Consider the following 26855-nt stretch of genomic DNA (forward strand, 5'->3'; position numbering starts at 1 on the left):
CCTTCCTAAGCATCTCAGCAGTGCACTTGGCTCTGCAGCAGGGAAATGGAGGAAGTCAAAGTCACAGGCGTCTCTGAGCACATGAGTGGGCCATGCATATGGAAGAAGCCGTGTGAAGGCTGCATGGCCACTGCAGGTGGCTTCGTGGAGGTGTGTGTCTACATGAGAATAAATCTAGCCCCAGGAGCTGTATGGAGGTGGAGGGGGAGAGAGATTGATTGATCCTGGGTAGCAGGTATTTTATGTCCTGTGTTGTTATTTATGTCTGTACACCTACGCTCCTGAGCCCCACACAATTGGCTGTTGCAACATTTCAAAAGCATTTCCATGGAAGCATTTGTACAGTCAAGCTGTCCTCTTTCCAGTACACATGCCAAGGCTGAGGGAGCGGGCGCAGCAGACAGGGCCCTGGGCGGTCTTACCGGCTCCACCCACCTGTTGCTAAGCCCCGGGAAGGAGGCAGTAGAAACACCTCTGCCTTGTAAAGGCCCCTGGGCCTGGAGTTCTCTCCTCCTTGGTATATTGTATGTGAGGGGTACAAATGAGGCATGGGGTTGGCTCTTTACTTGGGGATAAGGGTTTGTCCTTCTTGGGCCTTTGCTCATGAATACAGAATCGAGTGTGAGGCATCAAAGTACAGAGCATGGGACAATTCTATCCTAAAGCCATAAGGTAAGGCTGAGCAAACTAGATGCCCAGGCAGCCCGGAAAGCGGGTATGGGTAGCTGCCACAACAGTCCAGCGTGGGATGTCGAAGCTTGAGCGGCCCCACTCAGCACATCAGAGCCCGAGTGTGGTAAGCAGGGCGTGAAGAGGTGGCCTAGGATGGGAGAGTGAAGTCCAAGGGGCCGAGAGGGCCGCCGCACAGGAAGCAGCCTGGCTCAGCGAGCTGGAGTCTGAGCAGGGAGAGTACCCATGCCAATGTCAGATCCCAGCACGGGGTGACAGACACGTCTGCCTAGGGCAGGAGGTGGTGACAACGGGAGATGGTGTACATACGGGGGGATGGGTGCAATAAGTAAACATATACAGAACACGGAGCCAGGGGAGCCTGGGTGGCTCAGTAGGTTAGGTGGCCGACTTCAGCTCAGGTCATGATCTCACCATTCATGAGTTCAAGCCCCGCATCAGGGCTGTCAGCCTGTCAGCTCCAAGTCCCCTTTAGATCCTTGTCCCACTCTCTCTCTGCCGCTCCTCTGCTTACATGCCCTTTTTCTCAAAACTAAATAAATCTTTAAAAAAGAAGACAGGTTTGCCACTGTCAGAGAAAGGAATTGCAAACATGGGAAGGGAGAAAGAGCAGCCTGTGGTGCTGGTTAGAGCGGGAGGTGGGGTATCCCGTGAACTCACACTTGACAGTATGAAGTACACATTATATAAATGTGTGTGTACACACAACACACACACACACACACACACATTCTCTAATTCTTTCTGCTGAAGCAGCCTGGGGGCCTCAGAACCCTAAAATCAATGAACACATTTAGCCCCAGATCCTAGTTTCTAAATGCCGTTGTCCGGTAAATGGACTCATGACTCCTTGGAGAAATGGCAGATTCTATTTTTTTTTAAATTTTATTTATTTTTGAGAGAGAGGGAGAGACAGCATGAGCAGGGGAGGGTCAGAGAGAGAGGGAGACAAAATCTGAAAAAGGCTCCAGGCTCTGAGCTGGCTGTCAGCACAGGGCCCGATGCGGGGCTCAAACCCATGAACCGTGAGATCATGACCTGAGCCGAAGTCGGACGCTTAACCGACTGAGCCACCCAGGCGCCCCAGAAATGGCGGATTCTAAAACAAAGCCATAGAAAGCATAAGATGAGCCTGAAACATTTGTGCTGAAGAATAAGAAAGCTCACAAAAAATGAAGAAGGAATGTCAAAAGGACACAGAAGCCAGCTGAAAGGCACTCCCGTGACCAAATTAGGAACAATTCGTGTATCAAAATAAGTACTATTAATAATAGATATAACCTATTGAGTAAAATAGGAAATTAACGATGAGGAATGAAATATTTACATGGTTTCAAACTGCCTCCCCCAGAAAATATTACTAGTTACAAAGGGAGAAAGAGCAACTTGACCATGGAGAAGCCTGGCAGACGTCACCAGAAGCAGTGATCAAAGCAAATGCTGTCGGTAACAGGACAAATCAAAACTGCATGTCCCCAAGACTGTGCAGGGAGAAAGTCGCTGCATCTCCCCTGAGCTCCTGCCAGAAGGCACAATCTGAACCCAATCATGTGAAAGCATCATGCACCCCCAACTGACGGACATTCTACAGGACTCTGGCCTGAAATCCTGAAGCATCAAGGCAACAAGAGTTGAAGAGTATCTGGCCACTCCAGCCTGAAGGAAACCAGAGATGTGGCAACTAAATGCAACCTGTGGATTGAGACTGAGTCCTTTTAGGGGCGCCCTGGTGGCTCAGTGGGTTAAGTGTCTAACTTCAGCTCAAGACATGATATCACAGTTCGTGGGTTCCAGCCCCACATCAGGCTCTGTGCTGACAGCTTGGAGCCTGGAGCCTGCTTCAGATTCTGTGTCTCTCATTCTCTCTGCCCTTCCTCTGCTTATATTCTGTCTGTCTGTCTGTCTGTCTCTCTTTCTCTCACTTTCTTTCCCTCTAAAATAAACAAACATTAAAAAATTTTTTTAAAGAAACTGATTCCTTTTGCTGTGAAGGATGCTATTTTGACAAGTGGCAGAGAGCAGAATCTGAGTGCTAGCTAATGATCATGGAAGAACATTAGTCTCCTGATTTTGATGGTCACAGTGTGGATATGCGGGGAAATGTCCCTGTTTGTATGACACACATATTCATGTATTTGGGGCTGATGGGGCATCATGTCAACAACTTGCTCTCAACGTGTTCAGGAAAAAACGTTGTACTTGTACCTTTTCTATATATTAGAATGTTTTGAAGGCTAAAGGAAAGAAGCGAAAAAGGAAGGGAAGTTCCAGAAATAAAACAAATTATAGGGGGCACCTGGGTAGCTCAATTGGTTAAGCATCCGACGAAAGCTCAGGTCATGATCTCACGGTTCATAGGTTCAAGCCCTTATCGGGCTCTGTGCTGACAGTTCGGAGCTTGGAGCCTGCGTTGCATTCTGTGTCTCCTTCTCTCTCTGCCCCTCCCCCACTCACACTCTGTCTCTGTCTCTCTCAAAAATAAACAAACATTTTAAAAATTACAGGAAACTGAAGCAGAGGAGGGATGGGGAGGGAGAGCTCTCGAGATGTGAATTAGAGGGCATGATGAGGAGCTATCGGCTTCTTTTCGCTGGCAAGCTTTCAGAGCCAAACTGCCCTTCTCCAAGAGTAAGGCACTCATCAGGAGCTACTCGCCCCTGCTCGCACTCAGGTGCACTCTACACGCTGCTGCCAGTGGCTGCAAGCAGCTGCCCTCTGGAAGCCAGGGAGGCTACCGTTCCAGATCCCAAGAGAATTGGCAGCAAGAGACAGATGAAGAGTGAGGGGAGAGGCGAAGGCAGGACCCACCCCCCCTCCAAGGGCAGGCATCACTGCACAGGTGAACTTGTACAGAGGCAGGGAATGGTCTAAATGTGCTTTGAAGACCCCTTGAGGCCCAGGGGTGGAACTGGGTGGGCGTCTGATCAGACATCAATTTGTACACACCCTCTTCTCCTAACAGGTTTCAATGTTCATTTTCAGGATTGGCAGCCCTCCTGGGGCTTCCACATCAATGTAAACACACTTTAGGAGAGAGTACAAGAGCAAGAGCCAAGACCAAATTTCTATCCTAGCTCTCCTAGCCTCAGTTTCCACATCTATAAAATGGGGGAAACCTCTTGCCCTATGCCACAGAGTTGGAGAAAGGGATGTCAGATGAAAACACATGGATGTCAGGCTGTTGCACCCTTGCAGAGAAGGAATTGGCCAGTTTTCTTTTTCTATCTTTAGTAGGCAAGTAGAGAGCTCACCTCTCTTTCTTTTCCGCCCATGTCAGGGACTGTTCTGAGGAGTGCGCAGAACAGCGGGCTACCCTGAGTGAACCAGGAGAGACTGGACACCAAAGTCAGAGGTCAGAGGCTCTGAGCAACATGTCCTCTACTCAAGCTGGATAAAGGCCTCTGGACATCTGCTCATGGCCTCCCAAATATCACTAAACTTTTTCACTGTCACTCACCTACCACCCCCCTTACCTTCCTCACTTCCTACCTTACCCAGCTTAAATTCCATGATCCATTATTGAAACCAACTTATGTGCCCCCACTCCACTGTCCAAGACCCCACCCAGGCGCCTCTCCTCACACCCAAGCCGCTGAGCATGGTAAGGGGAAACTCATGCAAGGACCAAGCTTACTGCATTATCTATGTTGACTCATCTCCAGCAGGCGCTGACCACTGCCCAGCAATCCCCAACAGTCCAGTCCAGCGTATTTGCCTCCCTCCCTCCTTCTGAAAGACCGTTCCATCCCTTCCCATGCCCTTTCCCATCCCTCTCTTCTTTGCCAATGACCATCTCATTCTTTGAAAAGAAAACAGAAGCAACAAACTGGGGGCTTTCCACCACCAGCCAATCCCTGTCTGGGGCCCCACTCCTCACTCTCTGTTTCTGTGGTTAAACTGTCCCTACTCCAAGGGAAAGGCCAACCCCTATACCTGTGCTCTGAACTTAAGGGCCTCACGCCTGAGTTTTCTTTTTCCCATAAGTGCCTGTCTACTAGACAACTGAATCAGGCACACATGTTTCTGTATCTCTTATCCTTAAAAAACAACTGCCCACATCCACCTGTAACTCCAGTCCCATTCCCATGTTCCCTGGCACAGCAAGAAGACTTATTTATAGCCCACCCTCCACAATCTTTTCCTATTCTAACTGGACCTCAGTCGCTGCCCCAACATTGAGTCTGCTCTTGTTTAGAACCCCAAAGGCCTCCATGTGGCCAAATGCAATGGTCACTCTCTGTTCTTCCCTTACTTGATCTCTGAGCATTTCCTATAGTCACCCCTTCCTCCTTCCCTTGGCTTCATGGTGCATCTCTGTCTTGAATGTCCATCAGCCTCACTGGGTGTATCTTCTCTGCCTTTTTCTGGCCCTTTCTCCTCTGACTGGCCTCCAAATGTTGAAATGGCCCAGAGCCCTATCTTTGGCCCATTTCTTCCTCCATCCATAATTTAAGCCTATGTGACATCATTCTGTAGCTTAAAATAACATCCATATGTGGAAGACTCCCAAATCCCATGTGCCAGATCTCCCTGGAAATATAAACTCATAAAGTTGCTCTTACTCAACAAGTCTACTGGATGTCCATCTAGTAGACTGACATGTACAAACCTGATATGTGCAAAAGAGAACTTTTGATTTCTTTCTCCCTCTTGTCATCCCCAAGAGTTCTCTACTTTAAGTCTTCCACTATCCACCCAGTTATTCAAGGCAACAAAATAGCCCTTGCTCTTATCTTTTTTATCATTTCCACATGCATTTCATCAGCAGATCCCCTTGCTTCTAGCCCAAAGTGGTCACTTTTCTCCACCTCCACTGCCACCACCCTGGTCCATGCCACAGCATGTCCCCTGAGCACTGAAAACAGCCTCCTAATTTGTCTCTGCTTATGCTATTGATGCCTATAACACATTCTAATCCATATCCCATAGGAAATACTTTTTCTTTACATAAAATTCTCCAAAATACCTCTATCATCCTTAGGGGAAAAAAAGTCAACCTTGTTTTCCTAATTTACACACCCTATGTGATCTGGCTCACCTCGGCACAGGGCCTGAAGGCTAAATCTTATCCAGTTGACTGATAAAAGATGCAAGAAGTTCTTTGGATTGTGGACACTTGTTGGTGTGAGTGTGTTCAAACTAGGTTTCCAAGAAGAAGGGCCTGGGAAAGGTTGCAATGCATGGGAAAGGAATGAGGGGAGGAGGGGAAGGGAAGGCACGTCTCTTTATAATCAAATGCCAGCTTGGAGAAGGTCCCACTCCCAAGGGCAGCCTAATTGCCAAGACAGCATTATCAGCAACAGAGCCCATGGGCAATAGAGGACCACATTTCTCCAAAGGCAGAGCCTGGGATCTGCTAGGACACCCCTGGTTGGCTGAGAGGGAGAGGTAGGGCTGGGGGTTATAGAGAGGGAAGAAGAGGAGGAATAGCTGCCATTTTGCAAAACTCAATAGAATGCCTACAGCTGGGGCCAAGCAGCTAAGCCATGGAAGCTGAGCTGGGAATAACGTGCCCTTGGCTGACATGGCTGGGATGGGGAACCTCAGAATCCCGTGGGCACAGTCCTGCTAATAGGACCTCAACCAGGCTCCTCCTTCCCAAGGCCAAGTGCTCTGTACTCTTCCCTCTTACATCAGTCTATACCACCCAAACAAGAAAGTGCAAACTCTCTCACCCCCTCTGTCCATGGGAAAACACACAGAGGTATGTCTTACTGTTGTCCAAGTGATTGGCCTTAATGATCTTCTCTGAGTAGTCAGAAATACTGGAGCATTCAATCTAGAAAGGGCACAGAACAAAGGAGAAAGGTGTAAAACAGATCACAGCATATCTAACACCAATTTAACCGATGGGGAAGCTGAGCTTAGATGGGTACAGTGACCTGCCCACAGTCATACAGCTATTTTTTCATGCAGCAGATTGAAAACTACAGTGCATCCCTCTCAACTTGCAGGCCAGTGGCTCTTGCATTGAATCTGGCTGCCTTTGCTGTGAGGAGGTGGACTTCCAGTCACTGCTCCATAATGGAGGACATGGTGTCCAACTTTGAAGATTCAGTAGTACTTGGCAGGTCTCCTCCTGGCCAGAGGAATATGGCATGAGGTCGCTTTGCTGCTGTACTCTACCTGCTCACTCCCAACCTCCCTGCTGAACTGGGCAGATTTCAGGATAGGGACCATCAGGAAAATGCCACCTCAGGGCCTCAGGACAAGTCTTGAGATCCATCCTGCCACACACGTCTCACACAAGTCAACTCTTACCCTTTCTTCAGTGTTCACCTTTGAGATGGTTAATTCCTTTTAATCTACAAATCTTTCCAGCCTCCCCAAATCTCCTAAGTAAAGGGCCAAGGTATGTGAGAAATTAGCTGAGCATCAGCTGAGCTGACCTCGTGGGAAGAGCCGGAGATCAAGTCCCCGCCTTGGGCACGTGTCGGGGGATGGCCAAGGAATGCTGAAACCAAAGGGGAGGGGACTTGCATAGGAGCACTGAGGGGGTGGCCCACAGCCTCCGTCAAAGCCTTGGGGAAGGGTGAGGGCACCCGCAGGGTTGGGAAGGGGTCACTCTGTCCTTTCCTGGGCTACGATCTCACTTCCTGTAGGACTGTATTTCTCTCCAAATCTTTCTCCTTCCTTGCCACGTTGGTATCCATCTGCAAGAGGTTGCATGGTTTCGTGGTGAAGAATGAATGTTCTAGAGGCAGGAGGCCTGGATTCACATCTGGCCTTGGCTACTCTCTAACTGTGCCTCAGTTCCCTCATAAGTGAGGAAACAGCCCCTGTTTAACTTGGTCATCGTGAGGATTAAATGAGCCAAAGCATGTCAACAACGGAGAGCACTGACAGCTCCCACGCCCCAGGACCTGGGCAGCTTCACAGTCCTTTCTCTTTTCCTGTCTTCTGCCCCCTGTTTTTTTACCCCCCCCTCCCCCCCAGTTCTTCTCTCTCCCTCTCCCTCCTTCTACTTCTCTCCTTTTCCCTCTCTCCCTCTCTCTGGAGAAGAGCAGTGGGGAGAGGCGGAGCCTGGAACAGGAGAGACTGTGAAATGAGCCATCAGGAAAGAGGTCCAATTACATGTGGGAGCTGTTTATAAAAGAGCTGTGATGGCAAGAGATCAGGAGGCAGACAGATTGGGACAGTTGGGATGGTCACCGCAGCTGGAAGCCTCCGGCTGGATGCCTCCTGTCAGCTCCTTAGCTGGAGCTGCTGGCCACTTGGAAGCCAGTGAAGGGCAGTTCTGCCCTTTCCCTCCTCGGCCCTCAGCTACCTGCACCCCAGACCAGGACAAGGCCTCAGAGACAGGGCTGAGAGAGAAAGCGGGAAGATGGCTAGGTGAATCAAGTCCCACCCCAAGGCTCTGTGATCACAGGAAGTGGAGTCTGTCCCTTGATGGAAAGCCTCCCTCCTGGTGAGCCCAGTGAAGGAAAACTGGAAAGTGAGGAGTGGCAGGACTTGACCTGAGCCCACCTCATCAGTGAGTGCCTCAGCTCAGTTCATCATGGCTTTTCCAGTCCAGTCTGTGGCAGGGATGCCTTGAGGACAGCCCAGGGTTTCTAGAAGACCCTCTGCAACCCAGGCACTGTCCAAGTCAGGTGCCAAGCAGGAATGCTGTCCCTGCTGAGAGCCTCAGGGGCCAGCCTCTGAGGCCGAGTGGGTGTGGGTGGAAAGGGGATTTGAAGGTCTCTTGTCAACCTGGGTGCCTGGGGTTGTCAGCACAGGCTGCAGGATGACCAGCTAAACGCACAGAGCACAAAGCCCCACTGAAAACTGCTCAACTCCTTCCGGCCTCTGCAAACAGCTATCTTGTGCACACACTGCGAGTTTGACTGTAGCCTGTCTTTAATTTGGACCAAGATTAATTTTCATATTCCAGCCTTGGACCCACTGCATTTTTGAAACATCAGCCAGCCATGCAGAGCTCTTCTTTTTCACAGTTTCTCTGCAGGTCCAGACCCTCAGCCTCCCTGTCACCAGGCTGTGTGCAGCTGTGTGGCAGCAGCCCGAGGAAGGCTGGGAAGCTTCCCAGAGGGTCAGCCTCCTTTCTATCTGGAGGGGCTGCAGCAGTCAGAGCAGAAGAATTTAAACCTACCAACTTGCCCTTTATAGAACAAAGGAAGGAGATTGTCTCGTTATTATCCTCTAGGTCCTTATCCTAACTATATTAATATTAAACACTGAGCATTGGTCATATGCCAGGCCCTATTCTAAGCACTTTACATATGTATTAAACTCAACTTCTTCACAATCACCCCATGAGCAAGGTGTTGTTATTATGACTATTTAATAGATGGGGAAACCTAGGTATAGAAGTGAATTGCCCACAGTCACACATTTCATGAGTGGAAGAGCAGAGATTCAAGGCAAAGTTTATATGTATAATCACACTGCATTGCTTTGCAAGATTATGGCAGGACTCATTTCTCTAAGGTAATGATAACACCAGAATGATTTTCAGAAAGTCAAAAATCCTCTGTAAATGTCAGCATTTGTCAGGACAAGGAGCCAGGAGCAATGCCTGGGTGACAGGGAGCCATGGGAGCTTGCTCCACCTCCTGAGAGTCACACTTTTCTCTACTCTTCTTCAAGAATGTGGCCCCAGAAAGGGATGGACCCGGGTTTGTACTTATAGGAAGGGTAAGAGAAGGTGGAAGGCAAGGGCCGTCTCTACAGAGTCCAACAGGAAGAAGGGAGTGGAATGCTCACCCCAAAAACCTTCTTGGCCCCTGCTTTGGCAGCAAACATGGAAAGGATCCCAGTACCACTCCCAACATCCAGGACCACTTTGTCCTTAAACACATGCTTGTTGTGGTACATGGAGTTCCGGTAGGTGAGTGTCCGCACCTCATCCTTCAGCATTTCCTGTGTGGAAGGAAAGGAAAAGCAATGTCAATGTATTCAAGGCACCTGGGAGTACACCAAGGTCATGGATCCCAGGACTGTCATGCCAAATTTTTCAAGAATCTCAATGCTTGGGGAGCATGCCTGGCTCAGTCGGTGGAGTGTGCAACTCTTGATCTCAGAGTTGTGAGTTCGATCCCCATTTTGGGTGTAGACATTACATAAAGATAAAATCTTTAAAAATGAAACTCTCAAAGATATCATTAACCTGAGCCAAAGGAGAGTATTGTTAAGGCAGCTGGACCAGAGGCTACCTGCAACAATTACAAACAACTCCAGCCTTAAAACTCTACCCAAGAAAGATAATTCTGTACTGTAAGAGAAGAAACTCCTGGCCAGCCCTGGGAAGGCTTCCATTTACCAAAGAACAAAAGGAGAGATTAGTGCAATGCAAATTGAGGGATTTAAGTTAAACCTGAAGCAGCATGTTCTGCCACAGTGAAAGAATTGTCATTGAACAGGTTATTGAAGGAGGTTTGTGTTTTGTGGTTTGTGTGTGGGGGCTGCATACTTTTTTGTTTGCTTTTTTCTAAGAACAGAAAACATTTCTTAATCTATCATTATTTAAGTACTTTGTGGTAAAAGAGAAAGTAGGTTACCCTTTACAACTATCTCTAACCTAAGGAGAACGTGATTAATCTGCGTATGATGGTGAGGCAGGGATCTTTGTTCATTCAAGCTATCAGCAAACACTTCTAACTCATAACCAATAATATTGGGATTATAGTGTAATTTTAGTATAACTTGCATATACTACATATTTTATTTTATTTCTTAAGTTTATTTATTTGGGAAGGAAGAGAGTGCCTGGGAAGGGCAGAGAGAGAGAGAGAGAGAGAGAGAGAATACCAAACAGGATCTGCACCAGCATCATGGAGCTTGACACAGGGTTTGAACTCACTAACCATGAGTTCATGACCTGAGCTGAAACCAAGAGTCAGATACTTAACTGACTGAACTACCCAGGCTCCCCAAAAAGCACATATTTTAAATGCATGGTTAGGTGTAAAAGTTTTGACTCACATATACCTATGTAACAACTACCATAATCAAGATATAGAACATTTTCCTCCCCTTAGAAAGTCCTTGATCCCCCTTGACAGTCAATCCCCACCCCCATCCAGATGACCAATCATCCAACTTCTATCACTAAAACTTCCTTCTGCCTTCATAGAAATTGAATCATATGGTATGTACACTTTTGTGTCTGGCTTCCTTTGCTCAACATAAGGTTTCTGAGATTCATTTACTTTAATGCACATATCCAAGGTTGTTTTTTTTTTTCTTGTTCTTGTTGACTAGCATTTCCATCATATGGACATCCATTCACTTGTTGATAAGTATTTGGATTATTGCAAATAAGGCTGGTACAAAATTTCCTGTATAAGTGTTTTTGAGGATATATTTTCATTTTCCTTCAATAAATACCTAGAAGTGGGTTTGCTGGTAGGTGCTAAATTTCATAAGAAAGTGCCAAAAAGCTTTCCAAAATAGTTGCTCCAGTTCATGATCCCACCAGCAACGTATGAGCACTCAAGGTGCTTCACATGCCAGTAACTTAGTATTATCACCTTTAAAAATTTTATTCATTCTTGTAGATGTGAACTGGTATCTCAATGTAGTTTTAATTTCCCTGATATCCATTGATTAGGTAAACTTTCATGTGCTTATTGGCTATTCATATAGATCTTCTATGATGTGTCTGAGTCTTTTGTCCACTTTTTTCTTGAGGTATTTGTCTTTTCCTATTGAATTGTAGGAATTTATGTATTCTGGAAGCAAATCTTTTTTCAGTTATGCATATTGTGAATATCTTCTTCCAATCTGTGATTTGCTTTTTTGTTTTCTTAATGTCGTCTTTTGAAAAGCAGTTTTTAGCTTTGACAAAGGCCAACTTTTTAGGGTTTTTCAAAAATTTTTTTAAATGTTTATTTATTTTTGAGAGAGAGAGACAGAGCATGAGCAGGGGAGGGACAGAGAGCAAGGGAGACACAATCCAAAGCAGGCTCCAGGCTCTGAGCTGTCAGCACAGAGCCCAACATAGGGCTTTAACCCATGAACCAGGAGATCATGACCTGAGCTGAAGTCAGATGTCCCACCAACTGAGCCACCTAGGCACCCCTCTTTATTTATTTTTTAAATTTTTTAATGTTTTAGATTTTTAAAAAAATTTTAATGATTAGAATTCTTTGTGTCTTGCCTAATCTTCGTATACCCCGAGGTCACAAATATATTCTCCAATGTTTTCTTCCAGAAGTTTTATAGTTATGACTTTTACCTTTTGGTCTGATTCATGTCAAATTAATTTTTGTGTGGTATTAACTAGGGATGTGAGTTCATTTTTTATACAAAATAGATGGTGTAAGCATCATTTGTAGAATAGACTATCATTTTCTCCATTGAATTACCTTGCCATCTTTGTCAAAGATCAATTAACTATATATTTGTGCATTCTTAAATCTGTTCCACTAACACAACAATTCAAAACTAACTCAATTACTGCAGCTTTATATTAACTTTGAAATAAAGTAGTGGGTCACCTGGCTGGCTCAGTCAGTGAAGCGTCTGACTTCAGCTCAGGTCATGATCTTGTGGTTACTGAGTTCGAGCTCTGTGTTGGGCTCTGTGCTGACATCTCAGAGACTGGAGCCTGTCTCAGATTCTGTGTCTCCCTCTCTCTGCCCCTCCCCTGCTCACACTCTGTCTCTCTCTCAAAAATAAATAAACATTTAAAATTTTTTAATTAAAAAAAATAAAGTAGTATGAGTCCTAGTTCTTTTACAAGGTTATTCTGGGGTTTTTTAGACCTTACACATTTCCATATACATTTAATTTTTTAATTTTTTAAATTTATTTCTGAGAGAGAGAGAGAGAGAGAGAGAGAGCGTGAGCAGGGGAGGGTCAGAGGGAGGGAGACACAGAATCCGAAACAGCCTCCAGGCTCTGAGCTAGCTAGCTCAGAGATGCTGGGGCTCGAACCCACGAACCGTGAGATCATGACCTAAGCTGAAGTCAGACGCTTGACCGACTGAGCCACCCAGGTGCCCCCTCCATATACATTTTAGAATCTGCTTGTTAATTCACAGAACAGCCTCCTGAAATTGATTGGAATTGCATTGAATCTATAGATGAATTTGGAGAGAATTGACAGCAATATTGAGTTTTACAATCCAAGAACACTGATACATCCTTCCATTTATTTAGGTCTTCTTTAATTTCTCTCTGCAATGTTTTATAGATTTGAGAAGTCTTGGATTTCTTTCATTAAATTTTATTCTCAACTACTTTTACTTTATGGTTATGTATATGATTTTCTAAAATTTCATTTTCTCATTGTTTTATATCACTCTACATATGACCTTGGATTTTGCAGACTTTCTCCCTTCACATACTAATTCTAGCATGATTTTTCATAGATTCCTTTGTTTTTCCATGTAAAAAAAAATCTTGTCACTTGTGAATGAAGACAATTTTACTTTTTTTCTTATCCATATGTCTTATATTTTTTGTTCTTTGCTTTTGTTTTACTGCACTGGCAAGGACTCCCATGCAGTAAAACATTCAACAAAATAGAAGGCAGGCATCCTTTCTTTGTTCCAACAATATATAAATGTCACCGAATATGGTAGCTATGGACTTTCTTTTTAAATGTTTTAAATCTCTTTTTTTCAGATGAAGAAGTTCTATTTATAATTTGCTAAGAGGTTTTATCATGATTGGCATTGAATTTTGTCACATGATTTTTTACATTTACTAAAATGATGCGTGACTTTTCTCCTTTATTCAGATAATATGTTGACCTCCATAGACTGATTTCAAACGTTGAACCAATATTTTGTCATAATGTATTATTATTTTTAAGTATTGCTGGGTTTTATTTACTAATATTCTGTTGCAGATTTTTCTATCTATATTTATGAGAGATGTTAATCTGTAATTTTCTCTTACCTTCTCTGGTAATAAGTTATGCTGACTAAATTATGTCATAAACGTAAGTTAGAAAATATTCTCTCCTCGTATATTTTCTAAAAAGTTTGTGTGAGGTTGGTATTTTTCTTCTTTAAATATTTGATATATAATTCACCAGTAAACTCATCCAGGCCTAAAGTCATTTTTGTAAGAAGATTCCATTTTTTTTAATGTTTATTTATTTTTGAGAGAGAGAGAGAGAGCGCACGTGCACAAGCATATGTGTGGGGTCTGGAGGGCAGAGGGAAGAAGGGGGGGGGGGCAAGGGAGAGGGAGAAAGAATCCCAAGCAGGCTCCAAGCTCAGTGCAGATCTGATGAGCGGTCCAATCTCATGAACTGCAAGATCATGACCTGAGCCAAAATCAAGAGTCAGACACTTAACTGACTGAGCCACCCAGGCTCCCCAGAAGATTAAATTTTTTAATAGTTGGAGTGCCGTTTTAGTTTTCCATACATTCTTACATCAGTTTTGATCAAATGTTTTTCCAATGAATTTATCCATTTCAACTAAGATATCAAATTTATGGGTATAACATTGTCATAATATTCAAATTACTGATTGAATGTCTAAATTATCTGTTATGATGTCCTTGTCTTCATTTATATTATAATTTGTATTTCAGCTGACTTTTTCTTGATCAGTCTAAATAGGGCTTATTGATTTAATTAGTCTTTTCAAAAACTAACTTTTAGCTTTGTTGATTTTCACTATTGTTTTATTTCTACTTCATTGATTTCTGCTCTCATCTTTATTATTTGCTTATTTCAACTTTCTTGGGTTTTTTTTTTCTCTCTTCATAAAATGGAAGCTTTGACCATTGACTTTGTACCTTTTTTCCTCTAATATAAGCTTTTAAAGTTATAAATTTGCCTCTAAGTTTTGCTTTAATTACATCCCACAAATTTTCATGTGTCGGTTTCTAGCTATAACAAAATACCATAGACTGAGTGGCTTAGAAAACAAACATTTATTTCTCACAGTTCTGGAGACTAGAAAGTCCAAGATCAAAATGCCAGCAGATCCATTGTCTGGTGAGGACCTGCTTCATGGTTTGCAGATGATCATCTTTACCTTGTGTCCTCACATGGTGGAAAGCAGAGTGAAAAAGCAAGCCCTCCTGTATCTTTGTATTTGTTCAGGATTTCAGAATACCTTATAAATTTATTTTGGTGAGAGAAGGATAGATCATCTAACAAATGATGCTGCAATGCCTAACTATCTGTGAGAAAATAAAACTGGACCATAACCTCACATGATTTAAAACACTACTTAAGGTTAAATAGGTATTTAAATATGGAGGGGGAAAAAACAAACAAAAATAACCTTAGCAGAATTTTTAGGAGACTGTATTAGTCTTCTATTGCTGCTGCAACAAATTACCAAAAACTTGGCAATTTAAAACAACACAGATTTGTTATCACACAGTCTGGAAGTCAGAAGTCTCATACAGGTCTCATGGACTTGTCAGATATTGACAGGGCAGTGTTCCTTCTGGAAGATCTAGGAAAGAATCCATCCCCTTGCCTTTGACAGCTTCTAGAAGCTGCCTGCATTCTTTGGTTCATGGTTCCTTGCACCTTCAGAGCCTGCAACTGCATCACTGTAACCTCTGCCTCCATTGTCATATCTTATTCTCTAACTCTAACCTCACTCTCCTGCCTTCTTCTTTAACTTATTGGGACTCTTGTGTCATGTCTCCTCTTATAAGGACACTAATCCCATTCATAAGAGCTCCACTTTCATGACCTACTTACCTCCCAAAGGCCCTACCTCCTAATACCAATATGCTGGGGGTTAAGATTTCAACATATGAATTCTGAGGGGACACATTCAGTCCATGCCATTGTATTTTCATTATCATTGAGTTCTATTATTTTCTAATTTATGTTGTTATTTCTTCTCTGATCCTGTTTTCAATGCTGCTTAATTTCCAAATATTTAGAGATTTTCTAGATAATTTATTGTTTTTGGTTTCCAATTTCATTATTATCAAAATAACATACTCTGCATGACTTCACCTTTTGTAATGTATTAAGATTTGTTTATTACCTGGCATATGATCTATCTTAGTGAATGTTTCAAAGTGTATTAAAAGAAGCATGTATTCTTTAGTCTGCAAAAGCCAATTAGGTCAAGTTATTTGATTGTATTGTTCAAATTTCTACATCTTACTTATTTTGTGTGTGTTTATTTGTTCTATCAATAATCAAGAGATAAGTGTTAAAAATAATTTAACCATGGTTGGGGATTTGTATTTTTCTCCCTCTAGTTCTATAGATTTTGCTTCATGTTTTTGATGCTCTATGCACACGTGTATGAGAGTTTCGTAATGTGTCACCTTGGCCAGGCAACTCTGCATTTCCAGAATTCTCTTTCTATGTCACCAGCTAAAGTGGGCCACAAAGAAGATTCTTATGAGATTTGGAAGGTAAAAAGGAGGCAGAAATCATTTTGTAGTGCGCACTTGTCAATGATGATGTGTTGACTCACTTTGTTGGCATGAAGCAGAAGCTGGGCCTTCTTCAGTTTCTCTGTCTCCTGGGCCAGGTGTGTGTGTTTAGCTCCATGATAAAACGCCCAGCCTCTACAGAATATGTCCACCACCAAGGTCAAAGGCAATAGAATTGACATGTCTTTCAGTCTATCTTCATAGAGTTTAAGCTTGTGCTTATTTGTTCTAGTTACACATGATCTCTCCTTATTTTACATTCATATTCCTTTCTGAATACCTCCCTTGTGGCCTTCAAGCTCCAGCATCAGCTCAGACATGGAGATAATAGCCTTACACAATTACACGAGCCATATATATATATGTATATATATATACACACACAATATGTATACAGATACATATCTACAGTATCCAGTAGATCTACTGCATCTACTTCCACGGTTGAACTCTGACTGATGCAGAATTTGATACCAAGAATATCTTCTGAATATAAGGATGTGTGCTCTGAATATGTTTTGAGTTTTCTGGAAACTGATTAGAAAGGCACTAATGACCCTATTGCCATTGATAAGGAGGGCACTGGTGGTCAATAGCATGAAATGGCAAAGGAGTTACTTAAATTTTACTTACATATCTCTAATAATGTACCTATGGAAACCAGATTCTGGTTGACCAAGTATTTACTACCTTAAAACATTGTAGTTAACATGAGGAGTATAATGGGTGGGTTAGTTGGTTGGTTACTACTAACTGTTCTAAAAAACCGAGAGAAAGAAAATAACTTCAGAGATTTAAATTCCCAGCTCAAGGTCTGAGTATAGCACCTGAAAGGTTCTATGACTTCTCTGGGGGGAAAATAAACACACAAACAAAAACATTTCATGTAGGTAGAGGACCAACATTATTTCTTTTTCTTCTTCTTCTTCTTCTTTTTCTTCTTCTTCTTCTTCTCCTTTTTTAAGTAGGCTCCATGACCAGCACGGAGCTTAAACTCATGACCCTGAGATCAAGACCTGAGCTGAGATCAAGAGTCAGATGCTCAACTGACTGAGCCACCCAGGCCCCCCACCAGGGCCATGATTTCTAAAACCTAAATCCAAAGTCTAATCCTGCAAGTAACTGATTACAACACAAATTGCATTCCCATCCTTGCAAGGCCTCTTTTGTTAAAGGGAAGCATCTGTTGGGTAAGAACAGGATCCTGAAAATTAGAATTGGAACACATAGGCAACATGATGAAAGTGGGACCTGAAGTTCCAAAATTACAGAATCTTCTTTGACTATAGAAGCATCTTCTACCCTTGCCTGAGGGCATTAGGTTTCCTCTCCCTGAAGAATCATATTGGCCTACCTTAAAGTAGTTGCTTGTAAGGTACTGCTGATTCTCCTCAGGACCTATCCCCGCCCTCTTCGCTGCTAACCTTACAACAAGATTCAACTCTAAGCAAGCCCCAAAGGGTGAGGTATAAAATGTGACTCATGAGGAGGTATGATACACCAAAAGAGCTACATTACATTTCCAATTTATATAAATTGAATTCTGGGGAATATGTATGGGGATGTGTATGAAAGCTGTGGGATCAACATGGCAGGATAAAGTTGAATGGGGCCAAGTTTATCAATACAGGTTCACTAAGCAGAGATTTTGTATTCACTGTTTTTATCTTGAGGGGCTTAGAATGTCCCTAACAGTTGATTTAGTTGGGTAGTTGAAACATGGACCCAGGGTTACCCCCCACTAAGTGAACTTTGAAATGCTAGAGCTTCCTTGATATGTTGAAGACGAAGATATCCAAAGGTTTAGAAGATTGAAATGTTAGAGCATATTTGTCATGTGAGGCCTACTCACCAAAGTCAGAGAACGGACCTTTCACCACAGCTACGAAAAATAAGTTTGTAAGGGCAGCCCAGCATCCTCAAAGACCTTTGTGGTTGCTCTTTCCTACAGATCAGAAATTACAATGGGAACTGCCACCATCAAGCTTAAATCCCTAAATGCATCAGGAATAACATCAACCTGGTATTCTGGGGAGGCCCAGGTCAAACCATAGCACTTAGTCTTCATATGTTAGGTGGGTGTGGTTACGACAAAGGACTTGGAGCCTAAGCAGTATTCATAACAGTCTGAATGGTGTTGGCCATAGGTCTCTAGAAAAGAGATCATAGTGTCTCTAGAAAATAAATAAATAGGAAGCATACTCAATTCTTACTTGATCTGTGTAAGCAGAAAAATTATAGGTCCAGTGAACAGAAGTCTGTTTTGAATCACCAAAATCTAGAGTCATGCCCCTCAATTGATTCCCAGACTTGAGCCAGTTAACAATCCCAGAACCTCTTGAATGAAGGAAAGGCCATGTTCCATGAAGAAACCCCCTGTTACATTGCCAAAAGTGGATATTGTCAATCTTTCTTTCTGTCTTCACCAAGAGGATCTGCAGCCATTACCACAGTACAGTGTGACTGCGTTGGAGAAAGGAAAATAAACAAATTTTGGAGGATTATTGTACCCTACCTATGAACTGACACTAATTCCATGAGACCCATTAGTTCAGGTCACTAATTCAGGAGACACACATCCCCAATTAAGTGGCTTGTTTGCCTGTGTGGAAGACAGAGGCAGATATTGGAGAGTGACTGTGGATTACCATAAACATAATCGGGTGGAGATTCCAATTGCAGTGGCTGTTTCAGATGGTTTTATTGCTTGAGAAAACCAATACAGAGGGTTGCTGGTTTGTTGTTGTTTTTATCAGTCTTAGAAATTGATCCATGTCTATTTCTTCAAATCATAGCTCCCAAGCTTTTGAGCTCCCTAACCCAGAACATCATTTAGCCTGTCTCAATTTCCCCAGCTGGAAAGTGGAATGATAACAGTACCTGCTTTGTTGGGTTGTTGTGATGATTAAATAAATGCAGTAAATGTTACAAAAGTGTTAGCTCTGGCGGTTTGTAACACCATTTTCATCCATGCAAGGAAACGGTTGAGAGTGAGCAGCAGTTGAGGAATGGAGGCAAAATAATGGCAACATTTTCAGAGGTTTGTCATCGTGACCATAGTTGGAAGTCCTTAGTGCTTGCCCTGCTGGAATTAGAGACTGTCCCAGTACTTCCGCAGATTCTGTTGTTGCTAAAGAGGAGCTTCCCAGCTTCCCGCCTTTGATTCAATGCCTTCTGCCATTTCTTTGACCCCTTCTTCCCTCTAAGGCTCCAGACCACAGGAGTTAGGTCCAAAGGTACAAGTCCTGGGAGAAGAGTTGTGACTTAGCAAGGCTTCCCCTGCTTGACCCCCCCCCAAAAGAGAAACTCTCTCCCCTTTCTCCACCCCTCCTTTAGTCATCCCTAGGAGAGAATAGCCCAAAGAAGTCTCCAGACATTTCAGACAAGAGCATGTCACTCTTCGTTGAAAACAGTTCCCAGCCCCCAGCTGTGGATGCCTTTGTCTCCCAGCTTCCCTGCCTATTAAACACATGACAGCACATTGACTAATTGCTGGGAAATAAGCCCCTGAAGAATCTATTTCAAAAGAACCTGCAGCGAGATTGTCAAAAGAAAAGAGCTGGCCAGGAGTGGGATGGGCGACCATGGCTGGGGGCTGGGAATACAGCCCCACTGGCAGGGAGTCTTCTGGCTGCTGAGGAACAAAGCTCAGGGCCTACTGTCAACGATGTTGGGAATTCAGAGCTGAGGTTTGGGAGGTCATGGCCCTGGCTCCCTGCCCTCTGAGCAGAAGCCATAGTAGGTACACGTCTGTCACTTCCTCTCCTGTTCACAATTCCATTCCTCTTAGAGACACCTTGTGACAGAATGCCACAGTCTTCCTTCTGGAGGCTGAGTACAGAGTCATCTCTAGATGGGGACATGGAATACAAGAATAGAAGTGTCCGGAATCACCTCTTGTGGTGCTCTCCAGCCCCCAGCAGTGCCCTCTCCCAAACTCGACACCTCTTGTTCATATTTACAGACTAACCAAACCCAATCCATCCCGCACCATGTTTCCTAAACACTCACTGATCACTATTAATCAGCAAGCTGGCAGTGCTGCTGCCCCTGTGAGCATCTTGTTAATGATGGGAGAAGACTGCCAAACGGCCAGCTCGGCTCCGGATGGTGAGGTATGGGTCTTGTCCAGACTGAGGAGGCAAAGGCTTCACTGCGAGCTGTCTGGCACAGAACGGAGATCCCTGGTGCTTGATAATGAGAAACAAGCAGGCCCTTGTTAGGAGTCCATCCACATGCCCCCCCCTACCTTTTTTTAATACCAGATGATCTTGGAGACCAAACAGGGTGGAGGGAAATCTCAAGGGTGAAGGCAGCTTAAGTAGGCACCCTGACACTGAAGACCTCTGCATTTCCCCAGAAGCCAGATCTAGAAATGGCCTGCAGCAGCAGCAGGAGGGATTTAAGCTAGTAGTATCAGCTGAGCTAAGCATCAGGAGTACTTCCAGATGCAAAGTGTTGCTAAAACTATTCCAGGACAGGTTACTAAGGAAAGAAATGTTATGTGTGACATGAGGATCATTTCCTCCATGCTTATTAGCTCAGTCCGAACCATGCTTATACATGTCCATGTGCAAGTTTTGTTTTTCTATCAATACATGAAATCGAGGGAAGCTGGTATAGTATTTAACTGATGATCCTTGGTGTCTTTTCCCACTGAAGATCACACTCTCTGGTATGACCAGCCATGTGCTAACCAGGCATCACCTGAGTGATGATCAGATTAGCAGCCATGTCAACAAACTGTTGCAAATTATACAGTGTGTCAAGCTCTGGATTAGTGGCATGGGAAGTAATTCCTGAAGGCATTACAGAGATTAATCACAGCACAGGAGAGCACATCCTAGGAGCCAAAGGTATAGCCCAGCAAGAACACAGTCATTCAGAGGGAGGTGTCCCAGAAGTCAGTCATAGGAGGCTCCACTGGGGGAGTGGATCCTGAAGACAGGAAAGGACAGACACGAAGTGCATGTCATGATTAACTGGTCTCTAGTGGGCGCGGAGGTGTGGTCCCAGGCAAACCCAACGGGAGGCATTTTGGGGAACTAGCATCTCTTCCTAGGAATCTGCCTTGAAACAGGTGCCCATAGGCACACATCTGTTAGAATTTGTCACATGAATTAGGGACAAGATGAACTCTTGAAGATGCCCTTTTTCTGCCTCTCAGAACCTCTCACAAGCCTATGACAGGGCTCAATGCACCACCTCACTCCGACCCCCTCTACCATGGGGACCAGGATCAGGGAAGGTACACAGTTCATTTATCTGCCCAAAGATGACATCTGAGCCACCAAGAGTGGCTCAGCTGCCCAGGCCTTCCTGGGCCAGGGCCCCCAGAACACACACAGGGCTCAGTCTTCCTCCCCTGCAGCCCCCAGGCCTAACACTTTTATGTGGACAGCAGTTCCCAGGAAGCCAAACTCTGAGTCTCCCTGGGGTGAATGGGCCAAGTCCCTGAGTCTAGAATTAATTGAGGGACCCTTTGTTCACTCTCTATCTCCACACGGAATTGTAAAGGAACCAGCGGGAAAAAAGTCAAAGTTTCCAGAAAGAACAAAGGACCTGTTTTAAAGTCTCTATGGCATAGAAGTTCGGAATGAAGCCCCAAGGCCCCAAGTGTGAAGATTTCATTTCTAGCTCTGCCATTTATTAGTTTGTGACCTTGTACGCAAAGGAAGCGAGGAATGTAAGTTGATCTGGATTCTTAAGGTCTTACATCCTCATGTAAAAACTGGGGACAAATAATCTTGTATTCCTCAAGTTCCTTATAATGAACTGTTTTACTTCTATAAGTAGGTGGCTGGGTGGCATACAGGACAATGTGCCTTTTTTAAAAAGGAAGTTAAGGGGCGCCTGGGTGGCTTAGTCGGTTAAGTGTCCGACTTTCGCTTAGGTCATGATCTCGCGGTTCATGGGTTCGAGCCCCGCGTCGGGCTCTGTGCTAACTGCCAGCTCAGAGCCTGGAGCCTATTTTGGAGTCTGTATCACCCTCTCTCTCTGACCCTCCCCTGCTCACGCTGTCTCTCTCTCTCTCCTAGAAATTAAAAAAAAAAAAAAAGGAAGTTAAGACATAAGCAAAAAGGGTAAATGCTAAATAATAAAGATTTGGCTTGTTTAAAAACAAATAATTACAAATAAATTGGGGACAAATAATAATACCAACTTCACAGGGGTTGTTAACCTGAGGAATAAATGAGCCAATAAGGTAAAATCTCGGAACAACACCCCCCCTCAAAAAAAAGGAAAAAGTGCTGGCTATTGTTTTTAAACACTCGTCTGGCAATGATATTTTGATATAGAGAGGGTTTATAGAAGCAGCTTATTGAAACAGAAACTTTGAGACTTATTTTGAAAATGAATTTACAAAGCTAGCAAGGCTTTTTTCCTTGTAAAATATTTCTTCATACTGTAAGGGGATAATAGAAATATTTTCTTCATAGGGATTTTAGGAGGATTAAATGAATTGATACATATAATGTGCTTAGAACAATGCCTGGCACTGAGTAAACACCCAATTAATGAATAAGCACCCTCCAACCTGAGTGGCTTGGGAAAATGTTGCAGGTGACGGGGGTGGGGTCCCGACTCCAGCCAGGAAGCTTCTGATTGGAAGCTGTGCTCTGTTCTACAACTAACATAAATCTTCCCTGCTATGGTGCAAGGCAAGCATTTAGACACAAGAATTTCCCGAGGATCAGTCAGGGTGACAGACCTGGGCCAGGTCTCCAAAGAAGCTTGCTGCATTTCTCCTCCTGGGAGTGCTCATTGGTCTAGGACGTAACAGTTCACGTTCATGCCTGCCTAAAGACTGACATCATGGCCTCCGAAGGGTCTTCTCAGCCTCAGGACTCGAGCTGCAGAGCATCTGAGCTCCTAGAGCCAGGACCTATAGCAAGGACATCCCATCCACCTCGATCACCTGGGCTTAGGGTCAAGAAGAGACACAGGTGCGGGAGCACCATAAAACAAAGAAGCCCTAAGCGCCCCCTTGCTCTCTGGCCGAGAAACACATAGACACACACTTTCAGCTACTCACCTGCTCTGGGCCTGGCCCTGACCCTCTCCCAGAGAGGTTCACAGGAAGGAGGGAGGGCCAGGAGCCTCGAGCCACTAGGAAAACCCACTTTAGGACAGTAGACAGATGAACACATTAGGCTGCCTCAGAGAACAGTGAAGAAACAGCAGGGCTGAGCTGCCCCATTCTGCCACCAGCTCCACACAGTTTACCTCGTGGATCCCAAAGTGGGCGTAGGAGTCGAAGTAATAATCTCTCGAGGTCATCTCCTCTGGGTTCAGCAGCTTGGACATCTTGCCCCGTCCTGGGCAGCTGGGTTGTGTGGACACATGATGGACACACTGCACAGGCTTGGGTGGGGCGACAGGCTGAGGGGGTTGCGGGGGAGCACTGTTCACCTGAGGGAAGAGAAGGGGTCTGGTGTCAGCAGTGGAGACCAGGTCTTGCCCTCTGAGATGTAGCCCCTCCCCCNACTCCTAAGAGGTGGACGGACCTTTCTGGAAGGCCCACTGAAGGCTGTGGTTTATGGAGAGGCACCATGCTACTGAGGAGCCAAAAAGATGTCCATTTAACCCAATTCCATCTCTTACTAGTCAGGCGACCTAAGCCAGCCCAGGCCTCAGTTTCCATATCTGCTAAATGAGGACAATACTTCCCTTTATAGGTGAATAGCGAACACTCACTAAAGGGCGAGATGTATAACGTCACATAGCATGGTGGCTGCAGTGTAGATTCCAGAGCCAGTCTGCTGAAACTTGAACACAGCTCTGCCACTTCCGAGCTATGCAAACTTAGACAAAATTATTAGCCTCTCAGTCTCTTGGGTTCCCCATCTCTCAAAGGGGAACAAAATGATCCCCATCTCCTAGAATAATCCTGAGGATGTTGGTGTTTGTGAAGTGCTTATAAGAACGCTTAGCACATAATAAGTGTTTGTTAAACTGAGTCCCACCTGCACACTTAGAAGATGAGTCTCTGGGCTTCTCCCCTAGCAGGCAGCACTTGCTCGGCTCCCCAGATGCAGGTCTCTTAGGTTCTGGGGTCTCACACCTCTTGCCTTCCCTCCTGGATTCTGTAAACTTTATTCTGAACTTTGGCAGAATTTGCTCTGAGCTTGAATACCCATGCTGATGGTGGCCCCCTGCCTGCACATAACCAATCACTGCTCTTTCTGTGTTCCCAGCCCCACCATGCAGCCTGGCTCTATACCCTACTGCTGCTGCCAATCACCAGCCAACCCCTCCTCCTCCATTGGCTAAGGGGAGAAGGAGAAGTTCAGGGAGCTTTGGGGCCCAAAATTTCAGCTTGACTGTAGAAGGGTATTCATCCCAGGAGAAGAAACTTCTCTCCCTGGAGTGTAGGAATCCAGGTGTGTACAGCACAGAAAAAGCAGGGCAGAAGTTTAAAAAATAGTGAGGTGCATGGGTGGCTCAGTCAGTTGAATGTCCAACCCTTGATTTTGGCTCAGGCCATGATCTCACAGTGTCTTGGGTTCGAGTCTTGGGATTCTGTGTCTCCCTCTCTCTCTGCCCCTCTGCCCCCCTCCTCTGTCTGTCTCAAAAATAAAATAAGTTAACTTTATTAAAAAATAAATGAAAATAAAAAATAGAGAAACAGTAGTATCCAGTAGTTGGTCTTCTGGGACTCCTGGATCCCAATCTTGCCTCTAGTAAAATTAAAAATAGATATTGAGGGGCGCCTGGGTGGCTTAGTCGGTTAAGCGTCCAACTTTCGCTTAAGTCATGATCTCGTGGTTCGTGGGTTCGAGCCCACGTCGGGCTCTGTGCTGACTGCCAGCTCAGAGCCTGGAGCCTATGAGCCTGGAGCCTATTTCAGAGTCTGTATCTCCCTCTCTCTCTGACCCTCCCCTGCTCACGCTGTCTATCTCTCTCTCCTAGAAATAAATAAAAATATTTAAAAAATAAATAAATAAAAATAAAAATAGATATTGAGAGGCAGGTGTCATGGTAAATCCTAAGGCCACACTGCCTGGCTTTGAAACACAACCCTGCTGCTTGGTGGCTGATAGTGACCTTTAGAAGTCATTTGTCATCACTGAGCCTCAGTCTCCTTATCCTTACCCATAAAATAGAGATCATGACAAAACCCATCTGAGAGAGTGGTCAAGAACTTTGCATGAGTTCACGTATGTGAAGCATTTAGAACACTGCCTGGCCAATAGTAAGCTCTATTATTATTATTATTATTATTCAGACTAAATAAATAAATATGTCCCTGCTTTGTGCCTCAATTTTCTCATTTGTGAGCTGAATCAGCTCAGACTTACTAATCTCCTTCCCAACAAGGGAAATAGGGAGGCCCGAGGACAGAGCAAGATCAAAAATGTCAAGTGACTCCATCTCTTCATCATGCTGTTCATAGAGCCCCACAACTGCCCCGTGTCCTGGGCTGTAAGGGAGTGAGCTCAGGGGAGTGTGATGGTCCCATTTTCCTGGTGTATCTAGGCTACAGCCTCTGGGAAATAAGCAGACTTCCCAGTTTAGCAACATCAGATTTGAGGTCGGCGAGATCCCGGCTGGCTGGAAGAGGCAATCGGGGCTGCTTCATTAGAATGCAGCAGGTGTGCCCACCCTCAGCTTGGGATGTTGGTCACGGTCTCTGAGAGGCTAAAAATAGACTGTGTCAATTGCATACTCCCGTGCAGGCGGCAGAGTCACCTCTAAAGCTAAAGAAGGCTCTGTGCATGAAGCTGACCCCAATCTTGACTCTATTTAAATATGTTGAAGAGAGAAAAAGTCCTAGCTGCTCCAGGCAGCACGCATGGTCAGGGTCACAGGAGCCTCCTGCACCCCTTCGCTGCCATTCAGCTCTGATTCAAAGTTTCCCTTTCCATGAGGTCTTCAAGATTTCATTTCTCAGCTGCCAATTTACAAAGGGTCAACCATGCACCATGCATTGCATCCAAAAGACAAAGGATGAGTGGATCTGGTGGGCTTTCACCTCAATGACTACAGATCATGAGGCCAAAGAGGTGACTGTGGCCCAGATTTTGGTCCCAGGGGTTGTCAGCCTAGCTCAGCCTCTTGCAAAGGAGACTCACACTCTGCCCATTAGCTGAGTGGTGTGCCCTGTCCCAGGAGGCTAGGAGTGAGGTAGGAAACAGCAGTGGCCCATGATCCCTAGGCATTCAGCTAGCTGGGGATGTTGCTTTTCATCCCATAAATACTGACTGAGCATTACTGCAGTCTGTTACTCCTGTGGAGGAACAGACATATAGGAAGAGTGCCCTTAAAGGACTCTGCTTTCTGGTAGGAATATAAGACCTTTGAGGGTTCCACTAGATGATGGAGTAGGATTTTCTTTACAAGAAAAGCTTGAGCAAATTGTTGTGGAGGGTTCAAAGAGAGAGAAGTCTTCAATTTAAAGAATCACAAGAGCTTGGGATATCTGGCAGTGGGGTAGGTGGGGAGATTTCTGAATGCATTTTTGGTAGGAGGAGATGGTGGGAGGGAATTCTGAGAGAAGGGGATGGCTGGAACAAAAAGGTAAAGGGGCGGGAAAACAGCATGCTTGTTTGAGGAGCAACTTGGCCAAAATAGTGGGAGATTCCACTGAAAGGAAATTAAGGCCAGACTAAGAGGTTGTAATTAACTACAAGACAATGGGGAGCTGTTGGTGGTTTGTAACCAGAGAGTTCTATGTTTGAGCTCTACTTTAGGAAGATTAATGTGGTGGCCGTATACAGGAGGCGCAAGGTGGAGAAATGACAAATCAAGCCCCCAGACTGGGGACTGGGAAGCATATGAACTTATGAGGCCATTTTCAAAGTCGGGTCAAGAAATAATGATAACCTGAGCCACTGTTGTATTAG

The 26855-nt window shown here is 44.6% G+C and overlaps 1 protein-coding gene across 2 annotated transcripts in view; it reads right to left on the reverse strand.

Moving 5' to 3' along the window:
* The window catches only part of PRMT8 (protein arginine methyltransferase 8), a 98442-nt gene that overhangs the window by 33623 nt on the left and 37964 nt on the right, over nt 1–26855 (reverse strand). For both annotated transcript variants that reach the window (XM_077758993.1, XM_077758991.1), the window contains exons 2-4: nt 23236–23421; nt 9394–9549; nt 6406–6469 (exon numbers count right to left, since the gene is read on the reverse strand). In XM_077758993.1, the coding sequence (XP_077615119.1) occupies nt 6406–6469; nt 9394–9549; nt 23236–23421 (406 nt within the window). The remainder of the gene's footprint in view (nt 1–6405; nt 6470–9393; nt 9550–23235; nt 23422–26855) is intronic.

The sequence above is a fragment of the Crocuta crocuta genome, unplaced genomic scaffold (assembly GCF_008692635.1).
Source record: "Crocuta crocuta isolate KB4526 unplaced genomic scaffold, BGI_CrCroc_1.0 scaffold72, whole genome shotgun sequence".
Taxonomy (NCBI): domain Eukaryota; kingdom Metazoa; phylum Chordata; class Mammalia; order Carnivora; family Hyaenidae; genus Crocuta; species Crocuta crocuta.